The 16,940-nt window shown below is 60.2% G+C and overlaps 3 protein-coding genes across 3 annotated transcripts; all 3 read left to right on the top strand.

Annotated features, from left to right (window-relative positions):
* Positions 1-339: 339 nt before the first annotated feature.
* LMJF_34_2460 (conserved hypothetical protein) lies at positions 340-2,967 on the top strand (the record flags this gene model as incomplete). The annotated part of the gene is made up of 1 exon (XM_001686292.1): positions 340-2,967. The coding sequence occupies one exon, from the start codon at positions 340-342 to the stop codon at positions 2,965-2,967; it is 2,628 nt and encodes an 875-aa protein (XP_001686344.1).
* Positions 2,968-7,997: 5,030 nt separating this feature from the next.
* On the top strand, positions 7,998-13,616 carry LMJF_34_2450 (conserved hypothetical protein; the record flags this gene model as incomplete). Its single annotated transcript, XM_001686291.1, has 1 exon — positions 7,998-13,616. One exon carries the CDS (start codon positions 7,998-8,000, stop codon positions 13,614-13,616), a length of 5,619 nt encoding a protein of 1,872 aa, XP_001686343.1.
* Positions 13,617-15,597: 1,981 nt separating this feature from the next.
* On the top strand, positions 15,598-16,164 carry LMJF_34_2440 (conserved hypothetical protein; the record flags this gene model as incomplete). The annotated part of the gene is made up of 1 exon (XM_001686290.1): positions 15,598-16,164. One exon carries the CDS (start codon positions 15,598-15,600, stop codon positions 16,162-16,164), a length of 567 nt encoding a protein of 188 aa, XP_001686342.1.
* Between the last annotated feature and the right edge of the window lie 776 nt (positions 16,165-16,940).

Genomic DNA, 16,940 nt, shown 5'->3' with positions numbered 1-16,940 from the left:
CTCTCTCCCTCGAAACTTGCCCTTCTCTTGTGTTTGCACGTCTAGTTGGTCCATGTGGTATGTGCTCTGAGGCACTACCCTCATTCGGCTTCGCTCTACTTCCCTCCACCCCCTGTTGTGGTTCTTCGCCTCCCCTTCCCTTCCCTTCCCTTCCCTCCAAAGCAAACACAAAGAACAGAGGCGCTTCGTGTTTTGCCTCGCTGCACTCCCGTCCAGTCTCCTCCTCCTTCTAGTCTTGAGCGCTTCCCTTTTTTGTTTGTTTTCTCGACTTCTCTCTCCCTCTCTCTTTGCCTGCTTATCCGCTCTCCTGCGACGCCGCGTGTTTTGACTTTGTTGAGTATGCTGCAACAGGAGGCGTTCCGAATACACAGGAAGTCTAGCGACGCCACGGCTAGCGTCGGCACAGGATACCAGGACGATGCCGTCGCCACCAACACCCCGTCGTGCACTTCGACTTCCCACTTGGTGCCACCATCGTCTTTACTAGCCCCTAATGGATGCTCTTCGACAACGGCGGTGGGGGCCGGCGAAGTCGCGGCGGTGTCATCAATATTGTCACCACCAACGTCGTCGTCAGCTCACGGCGAGCAGATGCCGAGTCTCCATACATTAGTGCAGGAGACGCATGCTGAGACAAAATCGCAGCAGCAGATCTTGGCCGAGCGCGCGCACGCCTCGTTTCGCCATGACCGCCGCCTCCAACGAGGTCAGATGGATCCCAGACAGACCGACGCACTCGCATCGTCAACGCCTCACTCACCTCCCCCTTGGACGGGCTCTCCAGCGTGGGTGGCACTTCCAGAGTCGGTGGTGGCACACAGTGAGGAGACCGCCCCGCCTTCGCTGCTGCTCGATGGCGCCGATGAAGGTGACTGTGTCTCTACTCGCCCGACCGCGTGGATGTGCAGCTCCTTCTCTGTCATGAACTCCACTCCGCCTCAGCTGCTTCCGCCATCCGCTGCATCTAAGACGAGCTCCGCAACACCTGATGGACGGGTGGGCTGGCTGGCATATCAGTCTCTCACCGCGGAGGATGACGAGGGCGATGTGGAGTACAAGTGGCGCCTCACCGGCATCTCGCCGAGCCGCTTCCAGCACCTCGTGACGCAAATGCAGTTTCGTGTCTCAGAGGGCCATGGCCAGTGCCTCTATGAGCTCGGCGTCTCCGACGACGGCACCCCTCGCGGGTTGACCCGGCGGGACTTCAACGAGTCCGTGCAGACCATTAATCGTATGGCAGCTCAGCTGCAACTAGAGGCGACGCTGCTGCAATGCTGTGTCGTCAGAAAGACTGCCGCGACCCCGGCCAGAGGCAGCGTTTCCTCTCCATACGACAAGTTAAAGTTCACTGCGGCAGAGAGCGCGGGGCGAGATGGCGAACAACATGAGCCATGCCTCAGCAAGGAGAATGAGGAGGAGCTGCTGTGTGGAGAGATTATGCTATCGCGGCGTCAGGCAGGCAATGGCGGCCACGATTTGAGCGTCGCCTTCTGCGGCGCCGTCGGCTCTGGCAAGTCGACGCTGATGGCGGTGCTCCTCACGTCTCGCCTCGACGACGGCTGCGGTGGAACGCGGCAGTCCCTCTTCAACCACAAGCACGAGCTCGACACAGGGCGGACAAGCTCGCTGGCGTCGCGGATTTGGACGGTGAAGCAGGAACCGGCTGACACGTCACCAGAGCCGACGCGGTCTGTCAGTGCAGCGCAGCTACCGTCGCCCAGGGACTCGCCCGCTGCGGCCCTGCGCGGCTCCGCTTGCAGCTGGTCCTGCGCCTCATCTCCTGCGGCGCCGCTGCCACCATCAACGCTGCCTTTCATGGGCGCCTCGCCGCGCTCCATCACGCTTCTCGACGCTGGCGGCGACATCACGAAAACGATGCTGTTTTGCCTCATGAGCCGCAAGCCGGATTACGTGTGCGTGTGCGTGGCGGCCGACACTGCCGACGTCTCCGACGTCTCTCTCTACGCGGAGGTGTGCTGCGCCATGAACACACCGCTTGTCGTGGTGGTCACCAAGAGCGACTTGGTGGAGGAATTCGAGCTGGATGGCCTTATCATGGAACTCGCGATTGCGCTGGAGGTGGTGGGGTGTGAGTCGGAGCAGGTGGACTCGACACTGATGGCCGCAGCGTACTGCCGGGCGTGGCTACCACGCCACCGCGACTCCGCCGTGGAGGGAGGTGTGGGCACGACAACTCCCATTTCCACCCCAAACACGACAGCGGGCCCGCCCCGTGTCGAGCGGCTGCGCGTGCCCGTGTTTTGTGTGTCGTCGGTGCAAGGCGGAGAAGGTCTGGAGTTGTTCCGCTATTGCCTCTCCCACCTACAGAGACCTCCTCCCTCGCCTCTGCTGAGCCCGTCATCGTGGGCATCAAAGCCCCCCTTTGAAGTGCTCCTGGACTACGCCTTTGTCGTCGATGGCGTGGGGCACGTCGTGCACGGCCGCGTCGCACGCGGCGCAGTGGAGGTGGGGTGCAGCTGCTACATTGGGCCTGGCAGCGACGGTCGCTTCTATGCTGTGCTTGTGCGCGGCATCCACGTTGACGGTGAGCACGTGAACGAGGCCCAGGTTGGCGACGAGGCCACGTTCGCTCTGAACCGACTTCCGGACGCGGTGACGGTCTCGCAGAAGGGGAAAGTTCTTGTGCGCCAGCCGGAGACGGCGGTGTGGTCTTTCCAGGCTGCCGTCTCGGTGCTATCGCAGTCGATAAGCGCGCATATGGAGCCGATCATGTACACTCGCAATGCGCGCCAGGCTGCGTGCGTGACTTCTGTGACGTCACCTGGTAGCGAGGAGGAGAGCGACGCCGCCGCAGCTACTGGCCTCCGCGCGAGCGTCCTGGTACAGTGCCGTTTTCTTTTTCGTCCAGAAGTGGTCAGCGCCGGCGACGCGGTGGTGCTGCACTGGGCCCCGCGCGGCATTGCCGTTGGCCGCATCACGTCCGTGAAGGCGCCGGTCAAGTTGTAGACGGCGATAGAGGCTGATGTAGAAATTGACAGCAATGCGGCAAATACCCATTGGCTCTTCACCGAGACGGGTACGCGTGCGAGTAGGTGTGTGTGTGTGTGTGTGCGTGTGTGTGTGATCGCAGGGGCGCGGGGTGCTTGTGCCGAGGTGCTGGAGAAGCGGCAGAGAGAGAGGCAGGTGGAGGCGTTAGTGGCGCAGCGGGCGTTACACTGAAACTCCGCCCTCCTACAGCGAAAGTGGCGGTGTTTCGTACTGCAGGTGGAGATGCTGTGTGCGATTGCCTTAGCAAGGGATGACACTGCCGCCCTCTTCGCCCCCCTCCCTCCCTCCCTCCTTTTGCTGCTATTCTTTTCACCTACTCGATTCTCTTCTGCATGCCTGCCGGCTCGCGCGCGTATTCCCGCAGACCCGCTTTACCTCGAAAGAGACATGATGAGCGGCCATCAAACGTAACGGGCTGCATCTAGTTGATGGTGGTGCTCTGCATTGCTGTTCTTGTCGTTTGCGCTCTTCTTCAGTCGGCCACTCAGCCCCCCGAAAACCTCCACAGATGCTCCTCTGCCTCTTTACCTGTTTTATTGTGACAGTTTGCCCCCTTTTCATCTTCGTTTCTGTCTCTCCAGTTGCGCCCTCCAGGGGTGGACCCCGCGCCACTGCTGCTGCCGCGGCGGGCGTCCTGGGAGAGGAAGTGTGTGCGCGTGGGCGAGGAAACGTTGAGGCGAGTTAGCGGTGACTGTGTAGAAGGATGTGATCTTGTCTGTGCGTGCTCTCTTTGTGCTTCCTTTTTTCTTTCATTGTTTTGTTTTTCTATGCCGTGTGTCTCTGCGTGCGCGAGCGTAGAAAGTGTGATGGGGCATGCGAACCCAGTCGAGCGGGTGTGCTCCCGCCGGCTCCCGCGCACATATACATGATGAAGTGTTGTTGGGCGCTCAGTCATACATGAATGCGCGGCCGCTGTCGTCCGACTTGCACCCACGCACATACGAAATGGAGGCCAATGGAGAGATGGGAGGCTGGTACCACCGCTGCTGTGATTCAGCTGAATCTCCCCTCTGTCCTGCGCTGCCCTTCTCTCGTCCATCTTTGTTGGTTCACCAAGCCGAGAACGGAAAGAGAGAACTACTGGTCACTAGTGCTGGTCTCCTACGATGAAAGAGTCCTCGCGGATGGCCCACTCCTCTGCTTTCTTGTTGTCCAGTGTATTTTATTCCCTTTTATTACCTTTTATGATGCACTCCTCTCCCACGAGAAGACACCTCGGTGCATGGCATCAGGGCCCAGCACCCACTCTCTGGGGAAGGAAAGAGCCTGCGGCGTGCCCTCGGGTACGTTTGCGGACGCTTGATGTCGGCGGACAGGTTTGAAATGGCGCTGCCACCGGTGTGCCACGCGCGATCTGCGGGTCGCCCGACGGTCGAGGCAGACCGCGTTTCACGCAATGGTCTTGCACGCAGGGATGCGATTGCACGCGCCTCACTCGCGCTGCACGGGCTTCCGCCGTCGTGTGTCTATCGCTGCCCCCCGCATCCTCCGTCCCCTGGCCCGGGAACGGCGGGCTGTGAGCTCTCTGTGTGCGCAGGCGCATGTGTGTCGGCGGGGCTCTTGGGGGGTGGTCCCTTGCGCTTGACGCAGCCACGCCTGTGAAAGAGGTGCGGGTCGAGGACCAGGTGGGGTGCCCCTTGCTGTCCCCGACGCACAGCAGCGCGCCCCCTGCCGCGGCACATGCGGGCATGCGGCCCAGGCACGGACCCACCCCCCGCTGCGTTGGCGGAACGGGACGATGTGGACAGCGCGCACCCACGGGCAACGATGCCGCGCTGCAGCAGGCCCCCTCCCCTCCCAGGCATACACAAGTGCGAGCGCTGTGCGCAGGCGCTGCCGTGGGCAGCTGGCATGGTGTGCCGTGCTCTGAGCAAGGTGTGCGGGAGGTGCGCAGGGCTCAGCCCCCGGGTGCGTGTGAGCGGAATGTGCGGCATCTCCTGCGCCCGGCCGGGGTGGGCTGATGCGGCACGGGTGCCGGAAGCGTGGGGGAGGACAGCACCGGCCAGCGCCATCGAGCCCTCCAGACTCCCGTGTGGAGAGACGCTGCGCTGCGCCGCGGCATGCCGCGGCCTGAAGCGGGTGAGGGCGAGGCATGGCATGCAGGGAGAGTGCGCAGGGTCTTGGAGGGCCCTGGCCTGAGTGTGGGCAGCGTCCTCCTTGAGCCCATCCGGCACGCGCACAGAAGAGGATCCCCTGCTGCCCGCACGGCAGACGCCGCCGCCTCTTGCCCTCGACCCGGAGCGTGGGCGCGGCCCGCGTGGATGACGCTGTGTTCTCCACACCCGGGTCCGTGAGGCGCCGATGGCGCGGCACGCATGCGAGGAAGGGGCGAGGAGGGAGAAGGAGAGGTCATTGGTCACGTGGCCCGCCCTGCAACGGCAGGGCGGTTCGCCCTTGACGACGAGGGCGGAGCCGTGGCGCGGCAGCGTCAGAGGAACTGTCGTTGTACTTTTATGCAGGCTTCTCTTGTGGCGGTAGATGAAACCCGTTGAACGAAGTGTTGCGTTGTTGTTGAAGTGCTGCAGCGCGACCGCGTTGCACAGCAACCGAATCATTCCCTCCCTCTTTCTCCGCACTGCTTCTCGGCCCTTCTCGCTCTCTCTCGATCTATTGACTGGTAGCATTGCGTTTCCATTTTTTTTGCATTTGTGTTTCTCAGATGGTGTCGCGGAAACGTGCGACGATGCTGAGAGCACTTCCGATTTCCGTGTTTGGTTACTTGCGGCTGCTCTTTCTCTTCTGTATTGCGACACATCTGGTTGTTTTTGCTGAATTATGTTGTCGAAACTCTTCCGCTAGGCTGGAAGGGAGGGGGAACGCTGGATGCTTCGCTCGCATGTACATGTATGTATATATATATATGCCAGAGGAAAGTGCATGGTGTGTGTGTGTCAAGTCAACCCCCCGCCCCTCAAAAAATGTCGACTCCGGGGCGCTGGTGTGTCGTGCAAGCCTGGCGTGAGCACGAGCATGCGTGAGACAGATGTGCACGCCGACGGATGCGCTCCTCTCTTTTTTCTTGTTGTCTTGGTGAAGAAAACGAATCTATATACGTCTACATGTATTCGTATGGTCATATACACGATGGGCTGCTGTTTACCACCGGTGCTTTGTGCTATGTGGTATGTCTGTGTGTGTGTCTTCTTCTTGCACTTTCTCCTGTCGCAGTGTTGCGTGACGCCTTATCCCCCTTTTCGTCTGTTGTTTATGTTGCGCCGCCGCCTCCTCCTCCGCCCGCATATACGCGCACGCCTGCGGCGACGGAGGCACAGTTTGGGATGCCTCGTCGTTTTCTCTCGCGGGTATCACACAAGGTGTTCACGGTGGGGAGGGGATTCTCTGTAGCAGTCGACAAGTGCGATGTGCGTAGGCGCTGCTCCCCCAGTCGTAGAGGGAGGCCCCCCCCCCCCAAAAAAAAAAAAAAGAAGATGTCGGCAATGAAGCAACACGCGGCGAGACAACTCTGTTTGTCAGACATTACCTTCAGATGGTTCGGCTGCGCATCGTCTGAGGAGCATGGGTAGGGAGAGGAGGGCCAGAGAGCGTGCACGCTGATGATCGTCACGTGCTCCGGTGTCGCATAATGCTGGATCCTAGGCGCGTGGTCGCCGAGAAGGTGCTTCACAGCGGTGTTCTCTCCTCACACTACTTTTTATGCATACAGTCACTTGTTTTCGGTTTCTGAGAACAAAGGCAAGAACGCCCCTTTTCTTACCTATTTGTTCAGCGCGTTCATTCTGCACTACAACATCAGCTACACCATGTTTTTTCCCTGGCCTGCCACAGCCCCTCCCCCCTTTATCGCGTGGTGCGAAGCACCGGTGGACACGCGCGTCGCAGCAATGGGCCAGCGCACTCATGCGAGAGCACGGCCCCCTGCCCCGACCTCCACCCGCCCCCGCTCTGCAGGCCGCCTCACAGCCGCTCCCCCATCATGCAGGTCACCACCCCTGATGCATCGCTCGCGAGGTGGCTCAGGCTCCCCCCACCACCACACCAGTAGGCAGTGTGAGGGCGGGAGGGTGGGATGCGTCTCCAGTCGCGCGGACACCCCGCCTACTCATAGGGATGGCACAAGCTGTGCGTACAGACGCAGGTCGCTCCGACGCCACGCCGTCCAGGACCTCACCGCCGACACCAGCAGCGACACATCGCTCTGGCATGCCCGCATCGTAGGCGCCCGACCCTGACACCACCAGAAGCTGGTTGGGCATCTGCCAGGGATAGGAAGGAGGGGCTGCTTGGCTTGCCCACCGCGCAGAGGTGTACCGGACCCTGTGATATCACGCACTGTGAGGGTTGCCCCCTCCCTCCCCTCCCTCCTCCCCGGCATCGAGAGGGGAAGGCGTCTCTTGGTTAGAGAAAAATAAAAAGCAACAAGCTAACCAGTCTGCTGATATTACGCTGCTGTATCCTCTCTCTCTCTGCGACTCTCTTCTACTCTCGCTGCGCTTTCTCCCGTTGTGGGTGCCTCTCTTCCGTCGTTCCACCGCGCACCGCCAACGGCCACATCGATGGCCTCGTCGCGCGGTATCGCTTGAGGCAGCCCATGTTGCCCTTTTTTTTTCGGTATCGCGCGTTCGTTTGACTTCTCCTTGAATGCCGCATGCTGTGTTGCCCTTTGCATTTCACACCGTGCGGCGTACTGCTCCATTCTATTAACCCTGTGTGCGCGCGCGTAGAGCAGCATTTTTGTTGTTGTTGTTTCCTCTCGCCACCGCTGACTGTGGCCGTGCCAGTCCGTTCAAGAAGCGTCTGGAGGTAGAACACCCCCCCTCTGCAGACACACACACACACACACACACACACACGTCTCTCGAGCCAACAGCAACAAAAAAGAGGAGCATCCTCTTCTCCCCTCGCGCGTCAGCCCTTCTGTGCGTTCAAGTACCTCCGTCTCTTTGCGTGTCGTAGTCTTTTTCCGCGTAGCACGTCTCCTGCTTTTAGCTCCCTTCAGAATACGCCGCAGTATCACCCACAGCGTGAGGATGGCGTCGCTATGCGCATCGGCGTGCGATCTGCATGCAGTACTGAGCGACAGCGGGGAGACAGACAGACAGATGGTGCTTATCCATGTCGATAACACCTTGCTTGCAATGCGCACGAGCAACCGGCTCAATTATCGCAGCGGTCCGCTAAAGGAGAAGGAAGCCAGCGAGTACGCTGCTGCTCAGGAGCTGCTTGACCTGCAGCGGTGTCTCTTCGCTGGGGCTGTACCCGCGTCCGACCGCGCTTCGTCTTCGTCCTCGGTGCACCCCACTCCGCAGGGGAAAAGTAATCCTGCCTGCGCCTTCACCACCGAAGCACTACCAGATCTCGTGCCATTCTTTCTACAGGATAGCTGCGCGAAGCACGCCGAGGTGAGTGAGGTGGCAATTCTGAGCGCCTTCGCGAACGTGTGTCGCAGCCCTAACACCTCGGCAGTGGTCACCGGCGTCGCCCTCACCGCTTTGGTCGACATCTTGGACTTGCCCTGCGCATTCGTGTCAATGTACGGCGTGTACGCCGCGATCGAGGCCGCCTCCGAAACGCGGGCTGAGGTGCACGATAGTGCCTCGCATGAGGTGCTGCTCTCTCGCATCTTTAGCGTCTATGTCGCTGCTCTGAATCACCCCGCAGCGGTGATGGCCGACGGCGGCGTGCACGTGCGGGCACTTGGCCGCATGATGGTGCTGGCCACGCACCCCGAGGCAAGCCAACTACTGAAGCGCACCGTGGAGAAGAGCATGCGACTCATTGTCATGACGTTGTTTCGTCGGTTGCTGCATCTGCCAGCGGACGAGGATGCGCGCGGGGCGTTAGTGGCGGCGGGTGTGACGGTACTGCGGTTCATCAGTCGCCTCATCAGCGGCGAAATCGCCTGCTTTGACAGCGACGGCCGCGAGGTCGCGTCGACGGTGGCGTTTGGCGGCAGCGAGGGATTAGCGGGCACTTCAGCGAGCGGTGGAAGCGGTGACGACAAGACCTCACCTTGGGAGAACACGATCACGCTGATTCAACTGGAGGGGCTCGCACTCGCGCAGGATTGTCTGCTGCTTCTTCGGTGCTCGCTCAGCAAGCCCTTGTTTGCACCGCTGCTGGACACAGTGCAGAACCAGCTGTGCCGCGCGCTCTTGATTGCCGGTGTTGGCGCTACGCGCACCATCGTTCTTGCCCAGGTGCTGCGCACGGTCCACCTCGTCATGCAGGGCTTTTCGGAGCACTTGATCCCGCAGATATACAACTTCATCCGCGTGCTGCACCTCAACCCGCTGGAGGCGCTCGCGAACGAGCTTGCCGACGCCGGTGCGGCCCAGCCGAGATCGCCGGTGGGCCATAGCGGTTCTCCGGTGGCGTCCAGGTCTCCGGCCAGTCCTGTCAGCGCTGCTTCCACCGGCCACGGCAACTCTGGCCGACTCTCTGTGCAGCAGCTGCAGAGGAAGCAGGAGTGGCGCGACATCCTTTTGGAGAGCTTGGCGGAGTTTTGCAGCGACCCGCGCTTCGGCAGCTTCTGCTTTATCCACTACGACCTTTCGTGGCGGTATGCCTCGCTTCTGCCGCAGCTTTGCCAGGTCCTGGCAAGCCACGCCTACCCCGTCTTTCACGGCGACTCAGAGGAGGTAGCGACAGCGGCGGGGTCACAGCGGCGGGGCGGCATGGCCGGAGACCGCAAGGCCGCCGCCCAACGACGCCAGAGGGCTGCTGCTGCTGTGGACTACCGCAGAGACAGGCGCCAACGGAGCATGGCGGCGCGGCGTCTGCCGCGCAGCACCCAGCGCACGGCGCTAGATGCGACGACGAACATGGTGTCCGGCATCGCGATCCGAGCCATCGCGTCAGGCACATTGCCGTCGAGGGCCGCCGAGTCGGATACCACCATGGGCGCCGGAAGCCCCTCGACGTCCCTCGCGGAGTTGCATCGCCTCATCCAGCATGCGCAGAAGGAGAAGGACAAGCTGAGCCACTTTGCATCGCTCTTCGAGGACTCACCGATGAAGAAAGGCATCCCGTTCCTGCTTGAGCACGCCATTCGCGTGCCTGCCGGCACGGAGGAAGCGAGCTCCTTGAAGCACTGTACAAAGCTTGTGCTTGCAGAGCCGGCGGGCGGGCGGGAGCTCGGCGCGGCCCTATACCGTCTCAGCATTGTGCTGAACAAGCGTGTGCTTGGCGACTACATTGGTGAGCAGGGCCGCAACAAGCCAGAGAACGTCGCCACTGCGGAGGATGCAACCGTGCCGGCTGCTCTCTTCTCTGTCCGCTTCTTCGAGGAGCAGCTCAACGGCTTCATTCACCAGTTTGAGTTCCGCAATAAGCGGCTGCTAGAGTCGATTCGCGAAATGGTGTTCCTCCTCTGTCTGCCCGGTGAGTCGCAGAAGATTGACCGAGTGATGGAGTCCTTCGCGAAGCACTGGTACCAGCAGAATGTGGCCTACCGCGAGGATGGCACAGTGATCAAGGACGAGACGGTCAACCCCTTCCACAGCGACTCCGGTGCCTTTGTCCTCTCTTTTGCCATCATTATGCTCAACACGGATCAGCACTCCGGCAAGGTGGCGCAGCAGATGAAGAGGGAGGACTTTGTGAAGATGAACCGCGGCATCGACGACGGCAAGGACATCCCCGCGGCCTATCTTGGCAGCATCTACGACGATGTTCGTCAGCACGAGGTGGTGATGGCCGAGATGATGGACCGCGGCTTCGCGAACGATACGACGTGGAGGCTGGAAATGCAGCCGTGCTTGAGCTTTGTGCATCACGCGCTGAGCGCAGCGGCAGAGGCCGAGAAGGCGGAGGCGGTGAAGGCGCCGGCGAACATACCGTCTCACGAACTCGGCGCTGCGACCGCCGCCGCCACGGCGGGCTCGACAGTCGCAACGACGCGCATCCGTGACCCCGAGAGTGGCGTCCTGCAGATCGTTGACCTGTTTCTCTTTCAGTCTCTCTGGAAGCGCAGTCTGCTCGTGTTCGATGGCATGTTGTCGTCGGCCGTGGACGAGGTGTCGCTGTCGATTGTGGCCACCGGTGACACCATCGCGCGCGCCATCGAGGAGGCGGAACAGCAGTTGCCGACTGAGATGGCTATTCTGCAATCGAGCCTGCGCGGTGTCTGTCTGCTGGTGCGTGCTGCCCACGCGCTTCCTTTACCCGTGGTGGCCGACCAGTGCTTTATGGGGCTGCTAAAGTACGTCGTGATGAGCGACTTGACGAACCCCGAGGAAGAGGTGCGCGCCCTGTACCGCAGTGTGCCGAAGCTGTTGTGCATGCGCGAGGTCTTTGCGCTGCTCGTGGACATCCACAGCAGCCTCGAGGACAGCTGGCTGCCGCTGTCACGCTTGATATTGGACATGCAGTTCTTGGGGCTGTTTGTCGAGCCAGCGCAAGAGGCGGCGAGGTGCAGGCCGCAACCGCGTGGAGCTGGTGATGGCGACGCTGAGGCGTCGGTCAGCAGGGCAGCGCAGCGGTCGGTGTCGGCGCCAACAGAGCCTCTTCACGTGCTTCTGCAGGACCCCGGCATTTGCGCCAACGTCTTTGCACCACTCTCGGCCGCCCCCGCTGCTGGGGACGTTGCCGCGGAGCAGAAAGCCGCGAGTGAGCGCGGCTGGTTCTCTTCTCTGTTTGGGGGCAGCGGGGCGCCGCAGGTGTCGGCGGTCCAGTTGTCTGAGCTGCGAGATGCGCTCGGGCGAATAGTCAGCTGCATCCCGAATATGCGTCGGCTTTTGATGATTCTGCAGCGAGTGTCAACTGACCCGAACGCTGCCCAGCGGTGTTTGTGCAGTCTCTCTGCCGTTTCTAGCATTGAGGAAGATGTCGCCGGCAGCGGCGGCAACGACGTCAGTTCAGCCTCAACAGAAGGGGAGGGCAAGAAAGAGAATGGGCACCCTAGCGGCCTGGACGAGGCATCCGCCTACGCCGCCTCGTATGAACTCGCTTTCATCTGCGCAGTTGTGGGCGGCGCCGCAACAACGGCGGTGCTTCAACCCGCGCACTTTGCCTCGTTCACCACCCGCGTCAGCCGGCTGCTGCGGGAGGTGGACGTGTATCTGCGCGACACCCGCGCGAGCGATGGTGTGCGGGCGTACTGGTGCACCCTTGGCAACCGCGTTGTGTGCGCGTCGCTGCAGCTCATGGCGGTTCACTGGCGCGGCCAGCACGGTGCCGTCGCTATGGAGCAGCTATGGGCATGCTGGATGCGCGCCGCTCCTTCGACCTTCGCCATTGTCGTGGCTCGCCCCGTCGCAGCGTTTCTCTACGACCAAGTCGTTGCTCTGGGGGAGGCTGAGAGCGGCTCTGGCTCAGGAGAGGAGAGGGACGCAATGCAGCCGTGGGCCTCTGGCAGCGAAGTACTTGTTCTCCTTGCCCCCTTCGCGGTACATGCCGCCGCCGTCTCTGATGTTGTGGTACAGCGCCAGATTGGATCCCTCCTTTTGCATGTAGTGCAGCAACGCCGCTACAGCGTCTTGGACGACACGGAGAGTATTGTGTCGCTCTGCCTGTTGTTTAGCGTGTGGACGCGACACGGCCGTGCAGCAGGGTCGAGCACGGCGGTCGGTGACAAGCCAGAGAGCAATGAGGCGGCATTCACGAAAGCGAAGTGCGGGGCGGTGGCCACCACATCCCTTCCAAGCGGCGCCAGCATGGCGGAGGTGTTGGGCCTGTGTGGGCGAAACGTGCTTCTGGACAACGCCGGCGCGGCCGCCGGTGGGGCTGGCGCGAAAAGGGGCGAGTGGTGCAGCCTTTGGGTGTTTGTGCTTCGAAGTCTCGCCGCGCTGGCCCTCTGCAGCACCGATGCGCGTGACGGCAGCGAGGCGATCTTGTGCCTGCAGCGCGCTTTGCTCGATTCAGAAGCACACGATCTCCCCTCCTCTGCGGTCATGGCCGTGTATGAGGACATCCTCATCCCTCTGACAGAGCGTCTGTGCGCACCGAAGGCACGATTGCAGACTGGTCTGCAGTGGACCGGCGCGCGAAAGGCCGCCTCGGGCGAAAACAGCGTCGCCGCTGCGAGCTTCAGCCAAAGCGTTCTTGGCAGCCTCTTCAACTCACTTGTGTCACCGGCGTCGCCGGAGCGGAACGGGCACGGTGAGTCGATGGCTTACGTGGGCGGCGCTTCCGCTCTGTCTCGGCGATCTGCACCGCCGACGCTTGTGTTCACGGAGGTGAAGTGCCGATTACTGAGCTTGGTGCCCAAAGTCCTGCTGCGGTACACGGCGGCGCTGACGACGCAACCGGATTTGCTGCTGTCATTGTGGAGGCGGGTTCTGGGCACTTTTTACGCGGTGTACAGTGCTTACCCGGTCATAGAGGATGCTGCCGGACGTGACATGAGCGGCGGTAGCACCTTCCATGACGATGCAATGCTGGTGCAGGAGGCAGTGGAAGAGACGGTAAAGAACATGATCTACGTGGTCGCCTCCACCTGGCACGGCTCGTCACCGTCGACAGTCGGCGGTGTGACCGGTACCCAGCAGGAGCACGCGGCTGCTTTCTGGGCCGCGATTGTGGGCTTCTTGCAGCCTTTTGCGTTCTCGGCACCACTGGTTGATTTCATGGTCCAGGCTGGCCTTGTGCGGGTAGAGGCCTGTGCTGAGGCTGCTACCGCACCGGACACTGCCGCTCCAGCTGGTTGAGTGTTATTCTCTCTGCCTATCTTGTGCGCTCTGTGCTTCACGCGCGGGGAAGAGGGGAGCACGAACTTGTCGGCCGCTTGTGGTTGAGAGTGAGGTGTCCACACGCAGTGGCGGTGAAAAGAAAGGAAAAAGGCGAAGCACAAGAGGTAAAGCAAGCAAGCAACAACAACAGCAGAAACGTGCACTATCGGAAGAACGCGATTGCCTGTCGAGGTGCAAAATACGCATGAGACTGAGGTGCTTTCTTCGGTCTTCCCCTTTTTTTGCGCTTCTTCCACTGATGGTGGTGGTTGTGTGTGTGTGTGTGGGGGGGGGGTGGCTTAGCATGGGCAACTGTTGAGTGCACCCTGCAGACGTCAGGGTGCGGAAGCGTTCGTGTATTTTGTTTATCTGCGCGCTTGTTTTCTCTTGTTTCTGTGTCGTCGTTTGACCGCCTTCATTCCTCCTCTACTCGCCTGCGTGTGTTGCCGCGGCTTCCTTTTGCCAGCTCTGTTCTCGCGGGTGCGCAACTCGCCTCGCTGCGTCATTTCTGCTCCAGTTTGATGTCGCTCTATAGGTAGGTACGTGCGACAGCCCTTGAATCGCGTGTGCCGTGGTAGCTTGGCTCTACTTTTCATCCAGCGTGCGCACTCCAGCGTGCTCGTGGGCGCATTTCTCATTCGCTTCGTCATTTTTTTTTCGTTTTTTCTCTCTGTGCTTCGCGTGCTTTATTTTGTTTTCTCGTACTTTACGCGGCCAAAGCTGCTCAGCAGCGTGTACATCACAACGCAACAAACGGTAGAGCACGCGTGCACCTGTCGCCGTGAAACGTGAAGAAGGCAGACGAAAGAGGTGTAGGAGGTCAGAGCATTCTCTCTTTCTCTCTCTGGCGGCGATGCCCACAGTAGCCGCCGCCTTGGCAGCACGCTGATAAAGGAGCGCACAAGAAAACGAAAACGCAACGAAGGTAACTGTGAAGGCTTTTTCTCCGAGCTCATGCCAACGGGAGCGTGTCCAGAGAAGGTAGAAAGCGCAGCAACACCTTTGAGGCGAGGAGGAGTCTGCGTGCCCGGCCGTGCCGCATGCATCTCTGTCTCTCTCTCTCTCTCTCCCTATCTCTGTCGAGCGTGCCTTTGCTGGCGTGCACGCCTCTCCCTTCCTCTACTGCCTGTCTCTTTTTTTTTCTCTGTCTCTCTCTCTCTCTCTGTGTGTGTGTGTGTGTATGTGGCGATATCACCACCAGGGAGTTTCTTTAACGCCGCACTGAACTTTATTTTTACTGGTGCCGTCCCCCCGCCTCATCCCCTTCTCGTGCTTCCCTCATCCGCGTGCGCCAGAGCTACCACAGCGGCAAGGTAGAGAAGAAAAAAAAAAACAGAAAAAGCACGCGAGAGGCCAGCACGCATACGCACACACATCGCAAAACAACGAGAAAAAGCAAATCGGGGTGGCACACACCTCTATTCTGCGCACCGCCTCCGCGGCTTTCTTTTACTCGATTTCTGCTTCGGCTTTTGCACCGCACAGCGGCCGCCTCTCCGGGACTGCTGCCGCTCGTCTGTTGTTGTGTTTTGTTTTGCCTCTTCACAGCTCATTCACTTCACTTCGCGTGTGCGTGCGTGCGTGCGAAACCGAGCATCATATCTTTCTCTATCTCGTTGCTGTTGTGTGCGTGTGTGAGCAACAACACGAGAAAACGCTCGCACGAGCACGCACACGATACAGTAGCCCCACCTTTCCCCTCCTTCTCCCTCTCCCTCTCCCAATACTCCATCTTCTGTTTTTTTTATTTCCTTCTTGTATATCTTCCACCCTGTTTTGATTCTCCATCTCCTTCGCTCGTTTCTTACAACGCGTATACGCACCCGCACATACACCTTTGCCTGGTCCGTGCTCGCGCTGCGTGCACTGACGCAATCTTTCGCCCACAGAACTCTCCTCCTCCTCATTCCAGAGTAGTTCAGCGTAGGCTCCTTTCGTCATCGCAGTTGCCAACAAGAAAATGTCATTCCAAATCGAGAAGCAGCCGGCGAGGAACTTCGCCTTCGCTACGCCCGGCGAGTCCTATCTCATTCTTGCGTCGAGCGCCTCTCTGCGCAAGCACCTCACGGACAGCTACTGGTGCGAGGCGATGGAGCAGGTGTGCGCCGGCAAGCTCGAGGGCGTCGCGGTACGCTACACTGGCGATAACCTTGTAATGGTTCAGTTCTGCCCCACCAACCTCTCTCCTGCCGGCTACCGCTATCCCCTCTTTATGTCCATCCCGATTGAGTTTCTGGTGCCGCTGGCGGAGAGCATCTTCAATATCCCGCCGACATCGGATCTGCAGGGCAGCTTTGGCACGGCAACAACAGGTAGCTTTCACTCCAGATCCAGTAGCGAAGGCCGCTCCACGTCAAACGGAGCGACAATGCCGCGGTTGTGTGTGGTGTGCGGTCGCTTCAACGTTCCCGGCATGATTCACCGCTTGCACGGTTGGAAATGCAAGGAGTGCAAGGGGACGAAGTCCGATAATCGTCTTCGGCAGGAGGCGCAGAAGCTGCGGAAGCGCATGAGGGCACACGCATAGCGGGTGCCGCTTTTGTAATGTTGTCTACTCGAATCCACCTCATCTTGCTGCTCGCCTCCTCTGCTCCGCACGCTGCTCCCCCGTCTCGCGCTCTCTGTCTATGTCTCCCCATCTTCTTTTTTTTGTGTGAAGCATGCCGCCTTTGGTATTTTTGTTGCCACGTTCACAACCCGCTCGTCGTTCCCGAATGCCTACTCGCATATGTAACGATGTATATTGGGAGTGTGTGTACACGCACTGTTTTGCCCCTGCCAGCCCACTCCTGGCGCAAGTTGATGTCTTTGCTGGTGCGTGGTTGAAGGCACTAGTTCATGCTCCTTTTTCCGCGTTTTTTTGTGTTGCTCGCCCTCTCGCTCGTTCCGCGTACGGCTCGAAGCTGCTCAGTCGCGCATACGCGGGTGAATATGTGCTTTCTCAACGCACGTTCATGGTTGTCTGCGTTCGCGAACAAAGAGCGCGTGATGGTGGCGCGCGCGCGTTTTTGCGGACCGCTTCGTTGCTTGCGTTTTTTTTTTTGGTGTGTGGGGCGTTGGGTTAATGACTAAGCGTTTCAGCGTATGGTATACGCCGCCGACTCGGGGATTCTTCTACGCGTGCTTGTGCTTGGGTGCACACCCACAACCTAGGCCCTCACGCTCGTGTAAGTGCGTGAGGCAACAACAAAAAGCGAAACACACAAACGGACGGGCCTAAAACAACAGTAGCTTCCGTGACAAGCTGAAATCGAACGTAGTAAGATGTGGCGATTTGCAGCGCATCCTTCATGGGCGGACGGC

The sequence above is a fragment of the Leishmania major genome, chromosome 34 (assembly GCF_000002725.2).
Source record: "Leishmania major strain Friedlin complete genome, chromosome 34".
NCBI lineage: Eukaryota > Euglenozoa > Kinetoplastea > Trypanosomatida > Trypanosomatidae > Leishmania > Leishmania major.
Note: the sequence above shows the minus strand (reverse complement) of the source record. Positions and strands in the feature narration are given on the sequence as shown.